Source organism: Rhodamnia argentea, chromosome 11 (assembly GCF_020921035.1).
Source record: "Rhodamnia argentea isolate NSW1041297 chromosome 11, ASM2092103v1, whole genome shotgun sequence".
Classification (NCBI taxonomy): Eukaryota; Viridiplantae; Streptophyta; class Magnoliopsida; order Myrtales; family Myrtaceae; genus Rhodamnia; species Rhodamnia argentea.
The window spans coordinates 1,677,640-1,698,639 of NC_063160.1; the positions used below are offsets into that span (position 1 = coordinate 1,677,640).

The following is a 21,000-nucleotide window of genomic DNA, read 5'->3' on the forward strand; positions in this document are numbered from 1 at the left end:
ATGACATTAAGAGTTTGCTGGCTAACGCCCAAATTGAACAATATTGTTGACAAGTGGGACTTATGGCACGTGAAATTTGACTAACGGCGGTGGACGCATTTGCAAAAAAGATAGAATTTGGCTCTAATGCCATGTTAGAAAATTCAACCCAAAAGTTTAAGCTGATAGAGAGAGATTATATACACAAACACACACATATGTGTATGTGTATACGTATACGTATATGTATATGTATATACAGAGAGAGAGAGAGAGCATTTAAACCTCAATGTCAAGCAACGCGGACATTTCATTTGAGTACGCAAATAGACTATCATCGCACGTAAATGGTAACTGGAGAGGATTTCGAGTTGGGTGGGTTTCCAAATATTTGGGGATAGCCATTTGTTTAATTAATGAATAAAGACCCCAAAAGTATCAAGAAAACTAATGAAGACGGAGAAAAATTCTATGTAACGTTTATAGCATCTAGCTACATTTGGTACTATCAGTACTGGCATTTGCTAAAACTTCGGAACGAGCGCCAGCGATATATGATATGACATCAATCAAAACTAGATCTAAGATTGACATGATATTAGCATGTCATGCGCGGTGTTTAATTTTAAATAAAGAGATCTCTCTTTTCACAAAAGTAGATATGGATAAGAACACTTTTTATTATGAATCTCCGACTCTGCTTGATGTAGAAAGGAGCATCCTAGTTGGGATATAATAAAAACAAACAACTTGCTAGCCCTACCCTACATTGATTTCCTAGGCAATGTGCATCTTCATTCAACTCAACAATAATCTCGGAATTGTCTGAATCCACTACTTCCCACCAACTTACGTGAAATATAAATAAGATCTTGATATTTAGTATTATTGCACAAATATGGTTAATCATTTACTGTGTCGCTCTCTTGATTCTTCTTAGTACTAGGGTATACAAATTACTAAAAGAGGAAAGTGCTAATACCTCCCATTCAGGTGGCACGAGTCACTTATCTAAAAACTCAAAAAAAAAAAAAAAAAAAAAAAGGGAAAAGCATATCGAAAGTTCTAAAACTTATCGGTGTAATTGAGTCTTAATTTTTTAAAAAAGTGCAATGAAGTATTAAAATGTATCACAAAAGTGCAATTGAGTCTTAAAACTTTTAAAAAGTGCAATCAAGTCCTAAAACTTATCAACTTGATGCAATCAAGTACTTTCATTAACTTTGTCCGACTTGACACTCAAAAAATACTAATAAGTTTTAGGAATTGATTATACCAACTTGACATGTTTTAGGACTTGATTATACAAACTTGATAAGTTTTAGGATTTGATTGCACTTTTTAAACGTTTTATAACTTAATTGTACTTTTGTGATAAGTTTTATGACTTATTACACTTTTTAGAAGTTTTAATACCCAATTGCCCTTTCATGAAAAGTCTAGGGCTTTCAATACACTTAGGCAAAAATAAAAAATAAAAAATAATAAGCTAAGAATCGTATGATGCTATAATGGGTTCTCTCTCCTGATGTGAAGACTGTAAAGAGCATATAAGTACTTGAGTCACAATCCGGCCAAAATTGCAGGTTTCACTGCAATTCTAAGTGAGGCAGGACATCTGCCTTACCTGGTGGAGAGCTTATAATCTTTCTTAAGTGGGTTCTTGAAATCACCTTGAAACTTATCGATTGCAGGGAAGTCAATACATTTTGAAGATAAACTAGTGCGGGCTAAACCTTCGGAATGTCCTCAAAATAAATAATCATTGTCAAAAATTAAATAATTGTCCCAACACTCCATGGCTCCCAAAAAGCAAATTTCAAACCCCACTTGACACTTTCCCCTATATATACTCCATTCTTGCACCCAAATTCCAATCCCTTATTTTCACAAAAAGAAATGACTCCTGCTTCCTCTTCGTATGGCTCTCTCTTTCAAGACTTATACTTCTCAAGAAGACTGCTCCTACAAGGCCCTTTTCACCAAACACCAAACATGGCAACTCCACCATCATATGTTAGCAGCACCCATGAAGAGCCTTACTATCCTAGTGACAACAGCTTTGACTCCAATGTTGTGATGGTCCTCTCAGTCCTTTTGTGTGCCCTAATTTGCTCTCTAGGGTTGAATTCCATCATCAGGTGCGCACTAAGGTGCTCTAGCTTGGTGCCCTCGGAGACCAGTGGCCATAATGCGTCAGCTAGGCTAGCCAACACCGGGGTGAAGAGGAAGGCCTTGAAGACCTTCCCTGTCCTAAACTACACGGCGGAATTGAAGTTGCCTGGGTTGGACGCCGAATGCATAATTTGCCTGTCCGAATTCGCCACCAACGACCTGGTCCGGATCCTTCCCAAGTGCCACCACGCGTTCCACGTCCAATGCATCGACAAGTGGCTCAACTCGCACTCCTCCTGCCCGACCTGTAGGCACTGCCTGATCGAGACGTGCCAGAAGATCGTGGGTTGCGGTAGCACTCAAGCGAGCACTTCAGGACCCTCACCATCATCTCCTGCTCAGGCTATCCAAATTACCCTCATGCCACTAGAGCCAGAAGGGCCGGTGCGCGATTGTCGCGGGTTTAGCTAGCTAGGTAAGCTCAGAAAGTTTATATGTGTTGCTAGGAAAATGGTAGTTGAAGTTGGACATTGTGGTGTTTATTAGCCAAAATGGTGGGTCAGAAAACCCAACAAGATAAGTGTGTGTGTTCATCAAAGCGCTACTTTAGATTCCCCAGTGCATCAGGAAAAAACAAAGAACAATAATCCTTTTACAAAATCAGGGCAAGTGTAATAGGAAACCTAGACGCTGTGATCATCAGTCCTAATCTTTCTTCTTCTTCTTTTGGACAATCAAATCCTAAACCATTTCCAATCGTTTTTGACAGTCGATCACTAGACAATCGTACGGTTTCGATTTTTCATATGCACGATTTTGCATTCTCTCTATAATCGAATGGAGAACTTGATTTAGGGTCCCTAGAAGAGCTCTTCACTCCAAGATCAAGTACTTAATGGGAATTAACATGCTCATGTAGATGCAGTTGGTCTTCTTTTTAAATAAGGCAAAGGATGTAAAAGAATTCGTGATTTCCTGTCCTAATCGAGAGCTAGGGTTTTATATTTTTCTGTTCTCAACGTTAAATTTTGATGACAAGTAAGCGTTCCCTTTTTTCTCCTTTTCTTCCCTTTTATTAAAATATGCAAAAGTCTAACGGCCCAAAAAATTAAAAATAAAAAGGAGCATGACAAGTCTGCTACGCAAAATCTTCACACTGGGGTAGTGTCCTTAAGTTGAGGAGACGTCTAATTATTTCCTTGCTTTATGCGAATATGAGGGAATGAATGAATGAGAAAGGCACTTAATCCAAAAACAAAATAAAAAATGCTTAGCACCCGCGAGATTAGTGGGGCATACAATTATGTTATCGTAAAGATATAGTCCACGAAGTATGTTTGATATCTTATCAAGAACATTCATTCAATCAAAAGACCACGGAACACTTCGCAGAGCTTGAAGATCGGGGCATGACAGTGGCAATGGACGTCGACGACGTCGATCCGCTCGATATCTTCGAGCGAGGGCGTCTTCTTAGTTGACAACAAGCTCGCGGACGCCAATTTCTTCAACTCCGTCGAGGACAACTTCAATGACTCTGACATCACCTGATTCGATTCCGCCACTCCTTAGTAATCGCTCTCTAATCCGCCTTTGCACTTCGCATCTTGTGCCCTAATCCTTCTCAGGATAATGGATTCCTGTTAATCACTTTCTCTTAAATGATAGTCACACCCTCCTTCAAATCGAATTCATTGCACACAAGCTTCAAACCCCTCAATCTAAGCATCGCCTCCACTTCAATGGACCCAAATCTGCAGTCATCTCCGAACCGTAACTTGGCCCTCAAAGAAAGCGCGAGTGGAGAGCACCGGGTTGAATCTTCGACCGAATCTGCGACTACCCAAATCGTAAGCACAATCCTCTTCCGTCTTGCAAATTAATCTGGATTGGATAAATTTCCATGTACGCTAGGAGTTCGAGCACCACTACTTCAACCTCGATGAAGTCTCTCCATCCGAGGAGGTGTTGTATCTAGTAATATCACCTAAGGGGGTGAATAGGTAATTTTAAACGAATTTGACTTGAAATATTAGAATTTAAAAGAATCAAGTCAGATATCACAAGATTTCAAAATGGTATCCAGTTTATGATTCCGAAAATCGATATGCAATATTCTATCAAAACACAGAAGAATAAAGAGTTTAGGGATAGAGAAAATTGCACACGATAATTATAGTGATTCGGCTTAAATCAAGCCTATGTCCACTCTCACACTCTTACAAAGACTCTCAAATATCGAAGTATAAAGTTCACGTAGGCAAGTATGTAGAAACTGAATTACTCTAGCATTTTGGAATTGTTGATTATGATCGCACACTCATAACAGCACCATAGATCCCCTTTTATACTCCTTCACCCCCAAATTAACCGTTGGACAAGTCTTCAAAGGAACACTTTTCAATCGTTGATTGGACGCCATCAATCTTGATTAAACGAGATTGTCTCTAGAGACATTTGATGACCGTTAGTGTTGAATATGAACTCCTTGGATTCAGTTGCCCACACAACTCAATATTCAATTTCCATAAGTGGAGTCCTTCGTATGTGAAAGTTGTCTCGTCTCTAGAAAGGTAATCTCCAAGGAATATATTCAACTATCCTTTGTAGAGCTATCTTATAAGTCAAAGATTACAAACTTCCTTTAAAAGAAATCTACAGCCTTATATGGCATAAGTCATATGTGGGTCTTCATATAGAGACAGTTTCTGAGACTTAACATATTCCCACATATCGATCGGTCTCCAACGTTTGAATAGATAGAACACTGAATTCGAGCTTAATAAAGTACTTGTTCTTGCTCGCATATAAGTCTTCGTACAAAGGTATAGTTAGATCTACATAAACGACGCTTCACTTAATCTAAATAAAGGATTCGACTTCTTCGGAAGAAGATATGCGATAATTCTGACTTGAGTCCGAACTCCAATAAAGATTAATATAAGCTTCTCCATTCATGTGTATTACCTAAGACAATATACGCTAAATTACCAAATTCAAAAACTACAGGACAGTTTTGTCAATATCAAAGTATGCTAGAGGAGTGTTCTTCAACGGGAGGAAGATCTAAATGCGTTCTATAAAGAATTTGTAGAGTCAAGGATCAGCAAGGTGAAGTTGGGGGTGAGCCTAGATCGGGAGGTCGAGCCCAGATTCGGCTTTGCCTGGGGCCACGGTAGTCGACTAACTCATTATTGTATTGTTAAAGTCTAATCAAATCTGCAATTGATATCCCAAGTATTGTTCTATAAGATTGAGAATGGAATTGTCTTTTCACATCAGCCTAATTACCTATAGAATTGGGTAGTAAGTTAGTATACCAAGTGAAAGCAATTTTCGACGAAGGCAAAATAAACCTAAGTCTTAAAAACTCTTTTGTCCCTGCTTCCCCACATTGGACTATAAATCAATGAATGTGATCGATGGTCGATTGCTCATTTTCTCCTGTCAAAATGGCAAAGTCTCGGATTTTAAAGCCTCTTGGAAAAGGTTGATCATCGACCTATTCCGGATGTGCTTTCCCGTAAACAAGTATGATAATACCCCTACCTATCCTAATCGTCGTCGAACTTCTTCGGCAAACTATGCTACGATCAATTGTAGATTTCGTTGGCCATTCTGCCCTCTAGGCAGTGATGGCCTTGTCAGATAGTCAATGATAATTTTAATCGGCATTTCAGCCTATAAGGTATATTTTCCCAATTCATTGGCACAGGTACACCAATTGGTCTTCTATTTTGCTACATTTGGCATTAGTCAATTTTGCCGGCTATTTTGATTTATCACATTGTTAATTCCGTTTTGATTATATTGACCAACATAAATTTGAGTATTTCTTTTATTGTAGCATTGATCAGAAGACTCGGGCCTTTGCATATTTCTTATAGGGGGTTGACTACTCTGACCAACATTATTAACATCAATTAATGGAGAGAGACTAGAAACGAACCCTATTACCTCTAGATTTGTCTTGAGTGGTAGTGGCTGATTGGATGATCATGCCTTCATAGGGCATCGATCAACATTGACGATCATTGGTTTGATCTTAACGGCGCGATCGATAACCATTCTGTTCCTAAGAGTTATTTCTAACCAGAAATAGATTTTTCTATTTCTATTTCCTAGACGAGTTTTTAAGTAGAGAAACATGTTTAACAATGACAATTTTTGTACTCGGAATAGAAATTTGTTTTAATAGCATAAAATTTCTACAGTTGTCGGCCGACTGCCGAGTCTCGGACGGCAATCAGCAACGAGAGATCGGCAATAAGAGAACGGAGGATGACGGCCAGCGATAGGCTGATAGAGGACGGCGACCAGCGGACCAATGGATGGCGACCGACGTAAGGTGATAAGGATGCAAGAGAGAGGAAGATCGAGCACGAAAAGAAAGAGTAGGCAAGGAGAAGAATTCTTATTTCTGTTCCGGAAATAGAAAAGTAAAAAATTTATATTTCTCATTTCTATTCCAAAGCTATTTCTGGACTAAAAATTTGTTCCGGAAATAGAAAAATGAAATTGCATTATCGACTGGACTTTTGTTCCAAACCTGTTCCCGGGAACAGAAAAATAAAAAATAAAAACGAAAAAACAGAATGGTTATGATATGTGCCCTAATTGACATGTGACTTATAATGTAGTTAGCCAGGTCATTACGTTGTTCTCCGGGCAATCTTCTCATGGTTGATAATATAGGGGAATTTAGAGCAACTTCCCTTCACTGATCTTCAGTCACTGCCTTGAAAGAACAACTTCTTCGCATCGATTTCCTTTTGTCATTCTCAAAATGGCTGAAGATTCGGAATGTGCAACAACTTGGTTACCAATGTCAAACTCTTATTGATCTCTAGTTCTTGCCATTGTAGTCTCCTCAAATCAACAACATGTGTCACATCATGCGTGCCCAAAAAATATGTCACAAAAGATGAGGAAACATCCTTCAAGAGTACATGGATTGGCATGAATCGACAAAGATTGCAAAGGGATATTTATTGATTTCGGATTGAAAAGTACATAACAAGGAATTTAAAAGTACGACACTAGAAACAATCATTGCAAGCGATGTCAAATGTAGAAAAGTAAAGATGAAATAACTTTTCAAAAGAACGTTGAGTTCTTTAATTGATTATTAGGAACCTTTTACAATGAATTCACTTAGGTTGTTTATAACCATTTTAAAAAGGTCACATACGATGGTTACTAAATTTGAATAAAGTAACTCCTAATCCTGTAAGCAGTTACAAGAAGCCACACAATCTCATATCATATAGCATCGCTTATCTACAATAAGTTATAAAAATCATAAAATGACATCAATAAACATAAACACCCAACTGTTATGCTTTTGAGTCGATTGCTCGTTATCAATGACTTCGTCGAGCAACTTCCTAAGTCTTAATGAAAGCTCTCGCCAATAGCTTTTCCACGTTGGGTGTCGTCGATTGTTCTGTTCATTAATGACTTTCTGTTTTCACTAACAACGAAAAGTTAGTCATTTTCTGGTGCCGATAAATCCTTAATTGAATTGTGCTAAAGTTTTATACGGCAAAATATGTTTTGAGCCGAATCAGTGGTCTCCTATTTCTACAAGTCTTTTGAAGCAGAATGTATAGGCTCAGGAGAGAAACCCTAGCTCAAGAGTCACCAAAAACATCCCAAGGGCTACCTACTTCCATTCCCTTGCTTTGGCTGAATTTCTCCTCACTAGCTGGAGTCACTTTCACAGATCAAAATGCCATCGAATCAGCATCATAATCTTTCTTGCGACTAATTAATAAGTGCAACAAAAACTGCCCCAGTTGAGCAATAACACGTGCTTCACATTGGATTTAACAAAGTGTCCAAACAAGTGGATCAATCTCTCTACTTCTTGTGGTCCCTTGTTAGCAACAGGACGGATGTTTCCTAGTGAAATCCAACCCACATCTAGATATGCATCCCAGTAGTGCTACTTCTGTAGTAGTTAACAATGTCATTATTTCTTTATTTTTCATTTAATGGAAACAGCATGTCTTTAAGCTTAGCCTATCTTCGATTTCCTTAAATAAATAAATAAAAGTTCATTATTTTTTATCAAACAAGTGTCCCCCACTTGGTGTCCTGACTGTACTCAGCAACTTTTTCTCTTAATCCATCATATCCATTTCGGCCACTTTAGCTCTTGTTTTAATTAGCTATTTTGTGTTTTGCATGGAGGGTACTCAGTGCAGGGATTTGCGGCAAGAAAGCGCAAAACGACTCAAATCAACCCTTTAATAGCTACAATACTGACTTTAATTATTACCAGCCAAGATTTCTCTTTTTTCTCTCAAATTGAGACAAAGAGATTTGGTGGCTATATGTTAAAATATGTCTCGAGTTTGATTCTAAAACGAACATATGAATTGCGAAAAAAAAATAAAGGCCGAACTTCTGTGGATGTACAAAATCAAGAGAATCTAAACCAAAACGAAAAGGATATATTCTTGTTGGATTTGGCAACAAACTTTATACGATGCAGTCTTGCATTTGGTTTTTGATTCTGTGGTTTTTCAATAGAAAGTCCAAGTGGACTTTGATTTGGGGATTATTGACTCGGTCAAGAAAGGATAAGGACTTGTTCAAATAAAAGGAAAGGATAAAGAAAGAAGAAAAAAAAGATACGGACTCTATCATGCAGAAGTTGTTTTGCGTCCAGCTTGCATATATAATAGCAAGCGAACGTCTTGGCCGATGATGATCGTTGAAGCGCCGACGTACGAGCGCTTGATAGAGGATTTTTCTCCGTCATCGAGTTCTGAGTGTTGAAGCCAATAGAAATCTTGAATCAAGGTTTGTGTTATTTTTCTTTTGCGAGATTATTTCGCGAGAAATTGGGGGCTAAACACCGTATGCGTTCTTGGTTGTAATTAGGGCTTGGGAAACACCGAGAGTGTTTGAGTAACTCGAGTGTGGTTAGTAATCTCCGTGTATCGCTTGATCTATAGTGGAATTCGTTGCTGCTCTCCCCGTGGATGTATGTCTCTACGACCGAACCACGTACATCCGGTGTCCGATTTATTTTCTTATTCTGTCTATTTTATTGTTCGATCGCTTGTTTCGCGCAACAATTGGTATCAGAGCCAGGTTTGTCAAGTTGAAGCAAATCGATGGCGACAGAAGAAGCAAAAGTGAAAATCGACAGATTTGAGGGGAAGGACTTTGGTTTCTGGAAGATGCAGATTGAAGACTATCTATATCGGATGAAGCTGCACTTGCCCCCGTCCGGGGAGAAACCAGAGATGATGAAGCAAGTTGATTGGGAATTGCTGGATAGACGAGCGCCGAGTGTTATTCGAGCGACGTTAGCTCGTAACGTCGCGTTTAACATCGTCAAAGAGAAGACCACTGCGGGTTTGATGAAAACCATGTCGGATATATACGAGAAGCCCTCTGCGATCAACAAGGTCTATTTGATGTGACGTCTGTTTAATTTGAAGATGAGCGAAGGTGCGTCATTTGCTAATCATATCAATGAATTCAATGTGATCGTTAGTCAATTGAGTTCAGTTGATATTGACTTTGAAGATGAGGTATGTGCTTTGATTCTATTATCTTCATTGCACGATAGCTGGAATACTACATTTATCGCTGTTAGTAATTCCTCCGGGTCAACAAGTTTGACGTTTGATGGTATTCGAGATTTGATTATGAGCGAGGACATCCCTAGAAGAGAATCTGGCGAATATGTATCTACCGCTTTAGTAGGTGAAAATAGAGGAAGAACCGATACTCGTGGTAATAGAAGTAGTACGAACTCAAATAGACGTAGTCGATCTAGGACCGGTGGTGCTGTCTGTTGGAATTGTGGCAAGAGAGGGCATCTTAAAAGGAATTGCTTAAAGCTGAAAAACGAAACGGGCAAGTGAATTAGAGTTGAATCGGCGGATGATGTTGCAGCTGTAGCCGATGATTCCGATGGTGTCGATAGGGTCTTGTCTTACATCGAGCATTCGTCATTTGACGAATGGATTATGGATTCTGGTTGTTCTTTTCATGCTACACCAAATAGGAACTAGTTTGCTACTTATCGGTGCATGGATAGTAGTAAAGTGCGGTTGGGGAACAATACTGAATACGATGTTGCGGGTGTTGGTGATGTTAAAATCAGGATGCATGATGGTATTGTGAAGACATTGACCGGAGTAAGACATGTTCCAGAATTGAAAAAGAACTTAATTTCCTTGAGTGCTCTAGATTTAGTTGGATGCGTGTATTCTTCACAAGGTGGAGTTCTGAAGATTGTTCGAGGTACCCTAGTCATAATGAAAGGAATCAAGTATGGAAGCCTATATGAACTTCAAGGTGAGACATTAATAGGTTTCGCTCCGGAGACGTCGGTATCCGTTCGAGTGTCTAACGATTGCTCGAGGAAGACTTCGGTGACTATGCCGAAGCACAAGTTTGATGTTGTTGTCGGGAATACGCGATCGAGAGCTTTGATTGAGACGGAGGCTGGTAAGTCGATCAAGCATGTGCGAACCGACAGTAGCATGGAGTTCCGCTCGAAGCTGGTAAATAAATTCTGCATGATAAAGGGCATAGTGAAACACCGCACTAGTGCTAGTAGACCACAACAGGTTGCGGAATTGATGAGCGGAACATTACTAGGGATAGCCCATAAAATGATCTCTAGTGCTGGTATGGCTAGAAGAATTCTAGCGGATGCGCTTAGTATGACGAGCTACCCGATGAATAGATCTCCATCGATTGCGATCGGATATCGGACTCCCGAAGAAGTGTGGTCGGGTAACGTTGCTGATTATTCTACTTTTAGAATGTTTGATTACCCGTGTTATTATCGAGTAAGTGATGGTAAGCTCGATGTGAGGGCAAGGTGCATATTCCATGGCTATGCACAAGGTGAGCGGGGTTGTCGGTTGTGGTGCTCGAATATAAATTCACCTGTTCGCAGCAAAAAATTTACCTTTGACGAGTCTCCAGCACTTCATGCTAGGAGTGTTTGTGGCGGTGTTAATACGGATCCGGACGGTGTTCGGCTTGAGGTGGAGTTGCAACCAGAAACTCCCGAGGTAGCAGATACTAGCGCAAGAATCGACACAGATGATGCTTGTAGCGAGGTGGAGCTTGTAAAACCAACGGTTGCTGTAATCGCTAATATTGATAAGGTACGTGTTCGATCTCCCGACAGATGTGGATGCAACGGTGGTTTTGTTTTATCTGCGATTAAGAAGCTTGTGTCGGAATGTCCTTGTAGAGCAGTTAAAGGTGCATGTTCACTTGGTATTCTGATGAGGTCCACGGTTATGGCGAAGTTCAAGCGCAGCTTGGACTTGGATAATATCTATGGCGGTTAAGCCCATTGGGGCTATTGGGAGAGTAGTAGTGGTTGAGTTCGGTTACTAGCGAAGCGATTGTGATTTGGCTCAAACGTCGAGCCAAGGTGGAGATTGTTAAAATATGTTTCGAGTTTGATCCTAAAATGAACATATGAATTGCGGAAAAAAAATAAAGGCCGAACTTCTGTGGATGTACAAAATCAAGAGAATCTAAACCAAAACGAAAAGGATATATTCTTGTTGGATTTGGCAACGGACTTTATACGATGCAGTCTTGCATTTGGTTTTTGATTCTGTGGTTTTTCAATAGAAAGTCCAAGTGGACTTTGATTTGGGGATTATTGACTCGGTCAAGAAAGGATAAGGACTTGTTCAAATACGGACTCTATCATGCAGAAGTTGTTTTGCGTCCAGCTTGCATATATAATAGCAAGCGAACGTTTTGGCCGATGATGATCGTTGAAGCGCCGACATACGAGCGCTTGATAGAGGATTTTTCTCCGTCATCGAGTTCTGAGTGTTGAAGCCAATAGAAATCTTGAATCAAGGTTTGTGTTATTTTTCTTTTGCGAGATTATTTCGCGAGGAATTGGGAGCTAAACACCATGTGCGTTCTTGATTGTAATTAGGGCTTGGGAAACACCGAGAGTGTTTGAGTAACTCGAGTGTGGTTAGTAATCTCCGTGTATCGCTTGATCTATAGTGGAATTCGTTGCTGCTCTCCCCGTGGACGTAGGTCTCTATGACCGAACTACGTACATCTGGTGTCCGATTTATTTTCTTGTTCTATCTATTTTATTGTTCGATCGCTTGTTCTGCGCAACACTATAGGATCGAGAGCAAACAAATATACAGCGGGGGCTATCTCTATGAATCCCAAATTGCAAAATAAGCAAGTTGTGCATAGATTGGATTGTTAGGATTTAGCACACAAATACAAAGAAATAGAGAGTGAAAGTGAGAAAGAAAAATCAAGATACAAAGTTTATCCTAATTCACCCTTAAATTAGAGTTACATCTAGCTTAACATACTTAGGATACCACTATAATTAGCGTATCTCAGCTTTCAGTTACAATTCTTAATTATAAGAGAAAGGGATTATATATAATAGTAGCTATTTCTCGGCTCAAATCCAAAATACAAATAAAATACTTGTTCAAACTATAAAAGCCCTCTCACATCCTGAGGGCGCTGCCTCCTTACGACCCTTGTCGGTGCGTGATTCTCGTGCCTTCCTGTCGATGGGGAGTATGAACCACTCCCCAACATGGATTAATATTGTGTTTCAAAATATAACAAAGAGTAAGAGGGGACCATATAATTATCAGATCTAATCGCAATCTATTTGCTTGGCTTTGATCGCCAGAATAATTGGAGTTTGAATAAAGATAAGATGTAAATTAATGGGACAAGTGCAAGCATGCTGGAACAAGAGATACCGGCAGCAACAGCTTGAGACTTGCAACTTCATGCATAGTGAAAAAGCTCGTGCCTTACAGTCGAGCGCCTACTGAGGACGGTGGAGAGATTGACTTTCTTAATTAGAATTACTTCTCGTCAAATCACTTTTTAGACCCACTTGCTTTCGTGAGTTTCTGATTCAGCGTGGTCCAGAGAGGGCAATCTCGGATAAAAAGAAAAGGAAAGAAAGATCGAACTACAACGTTGTACTGCCGAAGGTTTTTGATTTTTGGCTCCAAATGATTTAATAATTAAAGTAAGAGAACTTATATAGAGATGCGAGAAGCAATCTAAGTTCTTGAGATGAACATGTGAGTTATGTTAGAAAAATCTCACGTTAGAAAATTGGTGTAATTTTGAATATTTAATATATTCTAGTTGGCTCATAACCTCTAGACTTAAGCTTTTGAGTGAATATTTGTTCAAATAGATATATTAACAAGCTCGGATTTAAGTTCTTCCTAAGTAATGTCCATAAGTGAAGTTAACGAACTTCTACGGTGCTCCCAACATACGTTTCATGACCTCAGCTCAATTGTGTTTTTTTTTTTTTTTTTTTTTGAGTCTAGTGTGAGTAGTTCGAGTATTGAATGAAGTTAACGTAGGAGTTCGCTTAACTCATTTCTTTTATTGGCACTTTGGTAATTGAGTTTAAAAATCCAAGCTTGATGTAGGACTTGCATGAAGGGAGATCACATGTATATAAAGAGCATTTAAATCTCATTGTCAAGGAACATGAGACATTTCACCACCTCCTCTCACGTGCAACCGAAATAGGAGTAGCACGTGGAATTTGACTATCAACAGTGGACGCACACACGAAAGGGAAAAAACCTAACACCGATATCATATTAGAAAGCTCGGTCCAAAATCTTAAGCTGATAAGTGAAAGGATATCATATATATATATATATATAAAGAGCACATAAACTATATTGTCAAGAGATGTTGATTTTTTAGTTAAGTATGCAAATGGACTATTATCACATGTAATTGGTAACTGGAGAGGATTTTAAGATGGGTTTCCAAACATTTAGGGGTAGTCATTTGCTTAGTTAATCAGAAAAAAAAAAACCCCAAAAGTATCAAGAAGAGTAATGCACACTAGGAGAAAAATTCTATGTGATTCGTATAGTATGTATGATCGCCCAATCCAAATGGTATTAGCTAAAGCTACGGAACAAGTGGCGGCGATAAACGATACAATATCGATCAAACATTAAACCTAAGATTTGGTCGATGAGATGATGACATTAGTATGTCTCGCGCGGGGTTTAGCTTCGCACAAAGAGATCTCTCTTTTACGAAAGTAGATACGGATATGAGCTTTGCACTTTTTATTATGAATCTCCGACTCTGCTTGATGTAGAAAGGAGTATCCTGGTTGGGATATGAAAAGCAAATCAACTTGCTAGTCCTACATTGATTGATTTCGTAGACAATAGGCATCTGCATTCGACTGAACAATAACATCGGATGTGTCAGAATCCACCACTTCCCACCAACTCGTGAGTGTTTTGTGAATTTTCTTTTGTAAGGATAAGGGAAAAAAAAAACTTGATCTCTTTGCATCAGCATATGTATGGCCACACCCCGAGTGAAAGACAAGTATGTGCTTGTGCTTGTGCTTGTAGTTTACTATTATTGCAAAATTATGGTTAATTGTTTAAAATTTCAGAGGCGACTTTCACTTTCACTTTCACTTTCACTTAAAAGCCTTAATTAGTACCTATATGTCATCAATTATTTTAGGATATATGCGTGAGTTGCGCTAAAGAAGTCCTACATTGAAGAATTGATATGGTATTGAACAATTACTTGAATTTTTCAATGCGGGAGTTCTAGTTATGTTATGATGCATATTGAGTTGTTTTCACAGCCACATCGCACTATGATGGCAATCCTCAACTCAATAACTATGATGACGTATCAAGATTTTCTCATGGCGAAATTTTCATCAAACACCAAAAAATATCTTTGGTCTATCCAATGGGCCATCGACTCGTGATTTATTTATTTATTAGGATGTTTAAGTATCGAACCAGTAGCATGGGAAAATCTTAATAAGAAGTGGAAGGAAACATAAAGGATATGACTTTTCGCATTACAATCCATCCCCAATCATACGACTGACCCAATATCCACGGAGCACAAAAACCAATTAGCAAAAGATATTAACACAGCGATGTGACAAATAATTTATAATTTTTTTTTTAAGAATAGACTGATCTTCAAATATCTCATAGAGATGCGTCGCGTTAATTCGTGAAAAAGTTTTATAAACTATTCTTTTGAATTCCTAGCAATCGAAATGGTCAATGATTAGTTAAGCAAAGGGATGCATCCTTAAGAAGTGGCAGTGCAGGTAAAGGAAGAAATTCTTGGCCAAACAACAGTGGCAGAATTGACATAAGCATGACATAAGCATACTCTTGCTTCTTTTTATCATCGTTAGTTCTCTAAGCCACCAAAGTAGAGTAATAGCAATGAGAAAATGGTGCTTTTTGAGCTTGAGTGAGAAGGTTCCTGCCCCCTTCTTCAAGGAGTGGGTCCCCATTGGCACTTGAACCCGGTTTGATTTGAAAGCCCCATTACAAGCCTCGAAAGTGGCAAAGTGGAGGATTCAAATAGATAAAGATTGATCCAAGATCAAAAAAATTAAAAAGAAAAAAACCTAGTGCGGGCTAAACCCTCGGAATATTCTCCAAATGTATATGTATATAGTCAAAAGTTAAATAATTGTCCCAACACCTTGTGGCTCCCGTACAGCAAAATCATAAACCCTTCTTTCCCAATACTGTGCCCTATATATACTCCATTCTTGTACCTAAATTCCAATCTCTCTCTCCCAATCCACACGCTCTCTCTCTCTCTCTCTCTCTCTCTCTCTCTCTCTCTCTCTCTCTCTCTCTCTCCTCCTTATTTTTCACATAAAGAAATGACTCCTCCTGCTTCCTCTTCCTATGACTCTCTCTTTCAAGACTTGTACTTCTCAAGAAGATTGCTCATGCATGGCCCTCTTCACCAAACGCCAAACATGGCAACTCCACCATCATATGCCGGTAGCGCCCGTCAAGAACCTTACTCTCCTAGTGACAATAGCTTTGACTCCAATGTTGTGATGGTCCTCTCGGTCCTATTGTGTGCCCTAATCTGCTCTCTAGGGTTGAATTCCATCATCAGGTGTGCACTGAGGTGCTCTAGTTTGGTGTCCTCGGAGACGAATGGCCGTAACGCATCGGCTAGGCTAGCCAACACCGGGGTGAAGAAGAAGGCCTTGAAGACCTTCCCAGTCTTGAACTACTCACCGGAATTGAAGATGCCTGGGCTGGACACCGAGTGCATAATCTGCCTCTCCGAATTCGCCGCCAACGACCGGGTCCGGATCCTGCCCAAGTGCCATCATGGGTTCCACGTCCGGTGCATTGACAAGTGGCTCAACTCGCACTCCTCGTGCCCAACCTGCAGGCACTGCCTAATCGAGACGTGCCAGAAGATCGTGGGCTGTGACAGCGTTCAAGCGAGCACTTCGGAACCGTCGCCGCTGCAGCTCGCTCCAGCAACTATTCAGATTGCCCTCGTGCCACTAGAGCCGGAAGGGCCAGTGCGCAATTACCGCGGGTTAGCTAGCTAGGTAAGCCCATAGTAGTTGTTATCTCTTGTTAGGAAAATGGTAGTTGGAGTTGGACATTGTGGTGTAGAGAATATTAGCCAAAAATGGTGGGTCACAAAACCCAACTAGGGAAATAGCAGACAAGATAAGTGCGTGTCCATCAAAGTGCTGTTTTAGATTCCCATGTACAGGAGTTTGAGATGATGGCTTCTTTTGTTTGTTCTTCTTCGACGTTTAAGAGCATATTCTGCTTGAAATCGATCGAGCTCCATTTTTCTCTCCCCAATCTTGCTTTCATTCAATTTAAGCTGTAATTATCTGGGGGAGGCAAGGCATGGAAAAAGCAAGTCAAAGTGGCCGCTAGAGGACTCTGGGAGGGAAAGTCACTTGGAGACTAGCCAGGCCAATTAAACTTAGGCAACCGCTGGTGCTTTTGAACTCCAACCTTTAATAAAGGTAAGAGCAAAAAAAAAAAAATTACTTCCTATTATTATAATTAAGAGGGTTACGTGTAAGTATAGATGGGAAGGGGTGCAATCCCACTTCCTAAGTTGAAGGCCCCATGCCCCATTTCCCCGAAAGTCCAATGCCAACATAGCAAGCCATGGTAATAATAATTGCACAATTGGAAAAGCAGGAGTTTATCAAAGAAAACATAGTTCACCTATATGTCAATTTCAAATGTTGAGCAATCATGGTTACGGTAATCTTTCTATTGGTTTCTCTCCATATTATTTGAATAAGACTTGGAAAAGAGTGATTCATATGAGAAACGCCAATGTTCTAGTAGTGTCGAAAAAGAGAATTATCCTCGCTCAACCACCAAAGAGGGGGGAAACACAAGCCACTCTGGATTTAGGATTATTTGTTACCATTTTTTCTCCTTTTTCATTTATTTCTATTTTACTAAAGATGAAACTACCCAATTTTTCTCTCAAACAATATTTGTTAAGGTTAAATGAGCCTAATACCAAAAACAAAAACAAAAAAACCTTTCAACTTTAGCATTTGCCACAATTATATCCAAAACTTTTTTTTGTCTCATAAAAAACCTCTAACTTTTACTTTTATCCAAATTATACCCCAAACTTTTACTTTTGTCCAAATTCTACCGCCATGGTATCAAAAAAACCTTCAACTTTAGCATATAGCCCAATTATATCCAAAACTTTTTTTGTCTCACAAAAAATCTTCAATTTTTACTTTTATCCCAATTCTACCACCATTAGCCTTCCGACTATAATCACCATTGGTTAATCTTATATAGAATTTTCACGTCGTTAATGAATTACACCTCAGCAAAGTTGACATGAAAAAACTCCAGAACGTCTCTTCTATTGTTTGCTTCCCCTATTTATTGCCGGGAGATGCAAAGTCATTCAAGACGGCGTGTTTCGCATTCTCTCCGATACTCAATATCCCAAAGAACAACTAGACATGGAGATACGTGGATGAACGATCTAAAATCTCATCATCTCTAAAACCTACTATATCTAAATTTCAAAGATTCGTTGGTAAGCTTGGCAAGAAAATTCGAGTAACGTAGGATTAACTAATGGTGATTATAGACAAAAGGCTGACGGAGGTAGCATTGGAATAAAAGTAAAAGTTTAGGATTTTTTATGAGACCAAAAAAAAGTATTGGTTATAATTTGAACAGATGCTAAAGTTGAGGAATATTTTTTTTTTTTTGTATTAAACTAGCAAAATTGGGACAAAAGTAAAAGTTTGGGATTTTTTATGAGACAAAAAAAAAATTGGATATAATTGTCACAAATGCTAAAATTGAAGGGTTTTTTGGGTATTATGCCAAGGTGCATTCTTGATTTAAGACTAATGCCTGCCCTCTTCTTCTTTTTTTTCCCCCTTTTTGCCTTTTCTTTCTCCATTTGGAACAAAATCAATATACCTCTTTTCCAAAAAAAAATAGTTTATTTGTTAGATAGCCAACTAATTATTGTGTTTTTGACACAAAAAAAAAAGGTAATTATTCAAATAATGAGTTGTATTTTTTCTTTATTTGCTAGTACAAAAAACTATTATTGAAAAAATAACTTAAGCACAAGTTAGAGGATAATCTAGGACTACATTGTGTAAAATGCATGCATCAACCATAATATTTCATTTTTGAGGAAATTCTCATTAATTTAATCCATAAATTGAAGTCGAAAATTTTGCGATCATGACAATAATCTAAGGAAATAAAGTAAACAATTTTCAAATAAAACTAACATTTCTTTACTCTAGTATATGATTAGTGCTTACTTGGATTACGATGGAGAATAAGTTCAAAAGAAGGCAAACATGAAGAAAACGCTAAAATGCAATGTGTGTGGAAGAAGCGGCCCGAGTGGAAAAAAAAATGTTGTTGGGAAGGAACGTGAGTAAGTTTTTCTTTTAGTAAAATTGAAAAAGGAAAGAAGAAAAAAAGGTAATGTCAAGGGTGGGATACACAAGGGATAATGTGGTCAATTTAATGTGATAAGGGATATTAGGAGCCAATAGAGGGGTGACAATAGCGCGAGCATTTAAAAATATTGTTAATCTTGAAATGATTCAAATATATATATATATATATATATATATATATATTTGCCTATTTTATGCAAAAGTCGATGTGCAAGCAGTAGTAAAAAATGAAGAGAAAACAATGAAAGTCACTACAAAAATGAAAGATAAGCCCCGATGCTAGAAGATATGAAAATCATAGGCAAAAGAACAACGATTAGAAAGAGGAGAGAGAAGCGGATGTTGATGTTCCGTCCCATTAGATGTGCAGAGTTGGGTAGGGAAATGGAAGTCGAGGATGAAACCACTACGCGCTTTCAAATCAAAACGTAAAGTGCACTCGAAAGGTAGATTCGTGGAACATAGTACCACCATGTCATGGCGGCCCCAATTCCATGATGATCTTAACATTGTGTCGTCGCGCCACTGGATTTGATTTTGGGGCACATTGGATGAATATTTTTCTCGCTATAGCAGGAGTGCTGCTCGGTCGAAACTCGTGCGATGGTGGCGGAAATGTGCGCAAACCGTTGAATGTGGATGACGTCGTAATATGGGGACGAGGAGCGTTCATTCGTTTAACCTCTTGGTGTGGTAGCCTAAAAGCGAAGAGGGTCGTGTTGTTTTTTCACGAGATGACAAGTTCGAGTATTGGCGGGAGTGGATCTTCGACTAGTTTTAAGCCTTGGACACTAAGGGGTGCATGAAATCCATCCAGAAACAAAATTTCTATTCCAAACCTATTTCTGGAACAGAAACTCGTTTGGTAACTTAATTCTATTTTTCTATTTCTGAAACAAAAAATTTTTTCAGAAATTGATTTGAAGAAGAAATGAGAAACAATAATTTTTTACTTTTCCGAGAAATAGAAATAGAAATCTCACTTTTTCTCAAACACCGGCCGCCGCCGACCACCACCCCCCCCTCCCACGGGGGCCACTGCCGTCAGTCACCCCAGCCACCCCCCACCATCGGCCGGCTGATGCATTTTTTAGAAGTAGAAATTTTTTATCGTTATCAAACACATTTTTTTGCTCAAAAACTCATCTAGAAACAGAAATAGGAAAAACTATTTCTAGCCAGAAATTTATTTCTGAAACAGAATGGTTATCATTCACCCCCTAGTTACCTCCGACCGAAAATGAAAAAAAAACCTTGGAATTTTGAATGTCGAGTGAATTATGGGATTGCGGCTCCAAACTAATTATTTCATAAGACTCTCATAACAAGTTCCGAAAGGGAGAGTTACACTAGACACTGGACCCAATAAAGATCCTTAATAAAGGCTGCAGCGTTTTATAATTGGCTATATGATAACCAAATAAGTCACTAGACTTAGTTGAGCGATATATAGTAAGCCTATGGGTTTGAATACATCTATATAAAGTCCTAAACCTTTTGTATTTTTGTCAATTCAATTCTAAACCTTTTAAGTTTATTGATTCGATCGTAAACATTTTCACATTTTATCAATTCAATCCTATTGGCCCAAAATCATTGACGTGAACACCGATTGTCTTACATGGCACGTTGATATTTACATATTATTTTTTATTATTTAAAAAAATTAAATTTTTTTATTTTTTTTTCCATTTTTTTCTTTCTGGCTTCAGAGGCCAACCAGGTCGCCGGCCCCTGAGCAAGGGCCACAAAGCCCTCGTGGCCGCGGGCGAGGGTTCCCGGCTCTCACCCTCATCGTGGCCAGATCTGGCCACGCCGAGGGCCGCAAGGGTGAGGACCGTGGCCCCTCCCTCGTGATCGCGAGGGCTTTGTGGCCCTCACCCAAGGTCCGCTAGGGCCGCCAGCCTCTAACCCGTAAAGAAAAACGATTAAAAAATTAAAAAAAAAACTCAAAAAATAAAATGGTTGAATTGGCAAAAGGTGAAAAGGTTTGAGACTGAATCGGCAAACTTATAAGGCTAATAACTAAATTGACAAAAGTGCGAAAGGTTTAGGACATTTTTTACGGTTGTCCCTCTATATGAACTAGCTTGACCACGGGTTCC

At 39.0% G+C, this 21,000-nt stretch overlaps 2 protein-coding genes across 2 annotated transcripts; both read left to right on the plus strand.

The window, feature by feature from the left end:
• Window positions 1–1,710: 1,710 nt before the first annotated feature.
• On the plus strand, window positions 1,711–16,767 carry LOC115729707 (RING-H2 finger protein ATL78). Its single transcript, XM_030660335.2, has 2 exons — window positions 1,711–1,856; window positions 15,777–16,767. Exon 2 carries the CDS (start codon window positions 15,812–15,814, stop codon window positions 16,505–16,507), a length of 696 nt encoding a protein of 231 aa, XP_030516195.1. The 5' UTR covers window positions 1,711–1,856; window positions 15,777–15,811; the 3' UTR covers window positions 16,508–16,767.
• LOC115750490 (RING-H2 finger protein ATL78-like) lies at window positions 1,870–3,068 on the plus strand. Its single transcript, XM_030687877.2, has one exon. It carries the CDS (start codon window positions 1,879–1,881, stop codon window positions 2,563–2,565), a length of 687 nt encoding a protein of 228 aa, XP_030543737.1. The 5' UTR covers window positions 1,870–1,878; the 3' UTR covers window positions 2,566–3,068.
• Window positions 16,768–21,000: the final 4,233 nt, after the last annotated feature.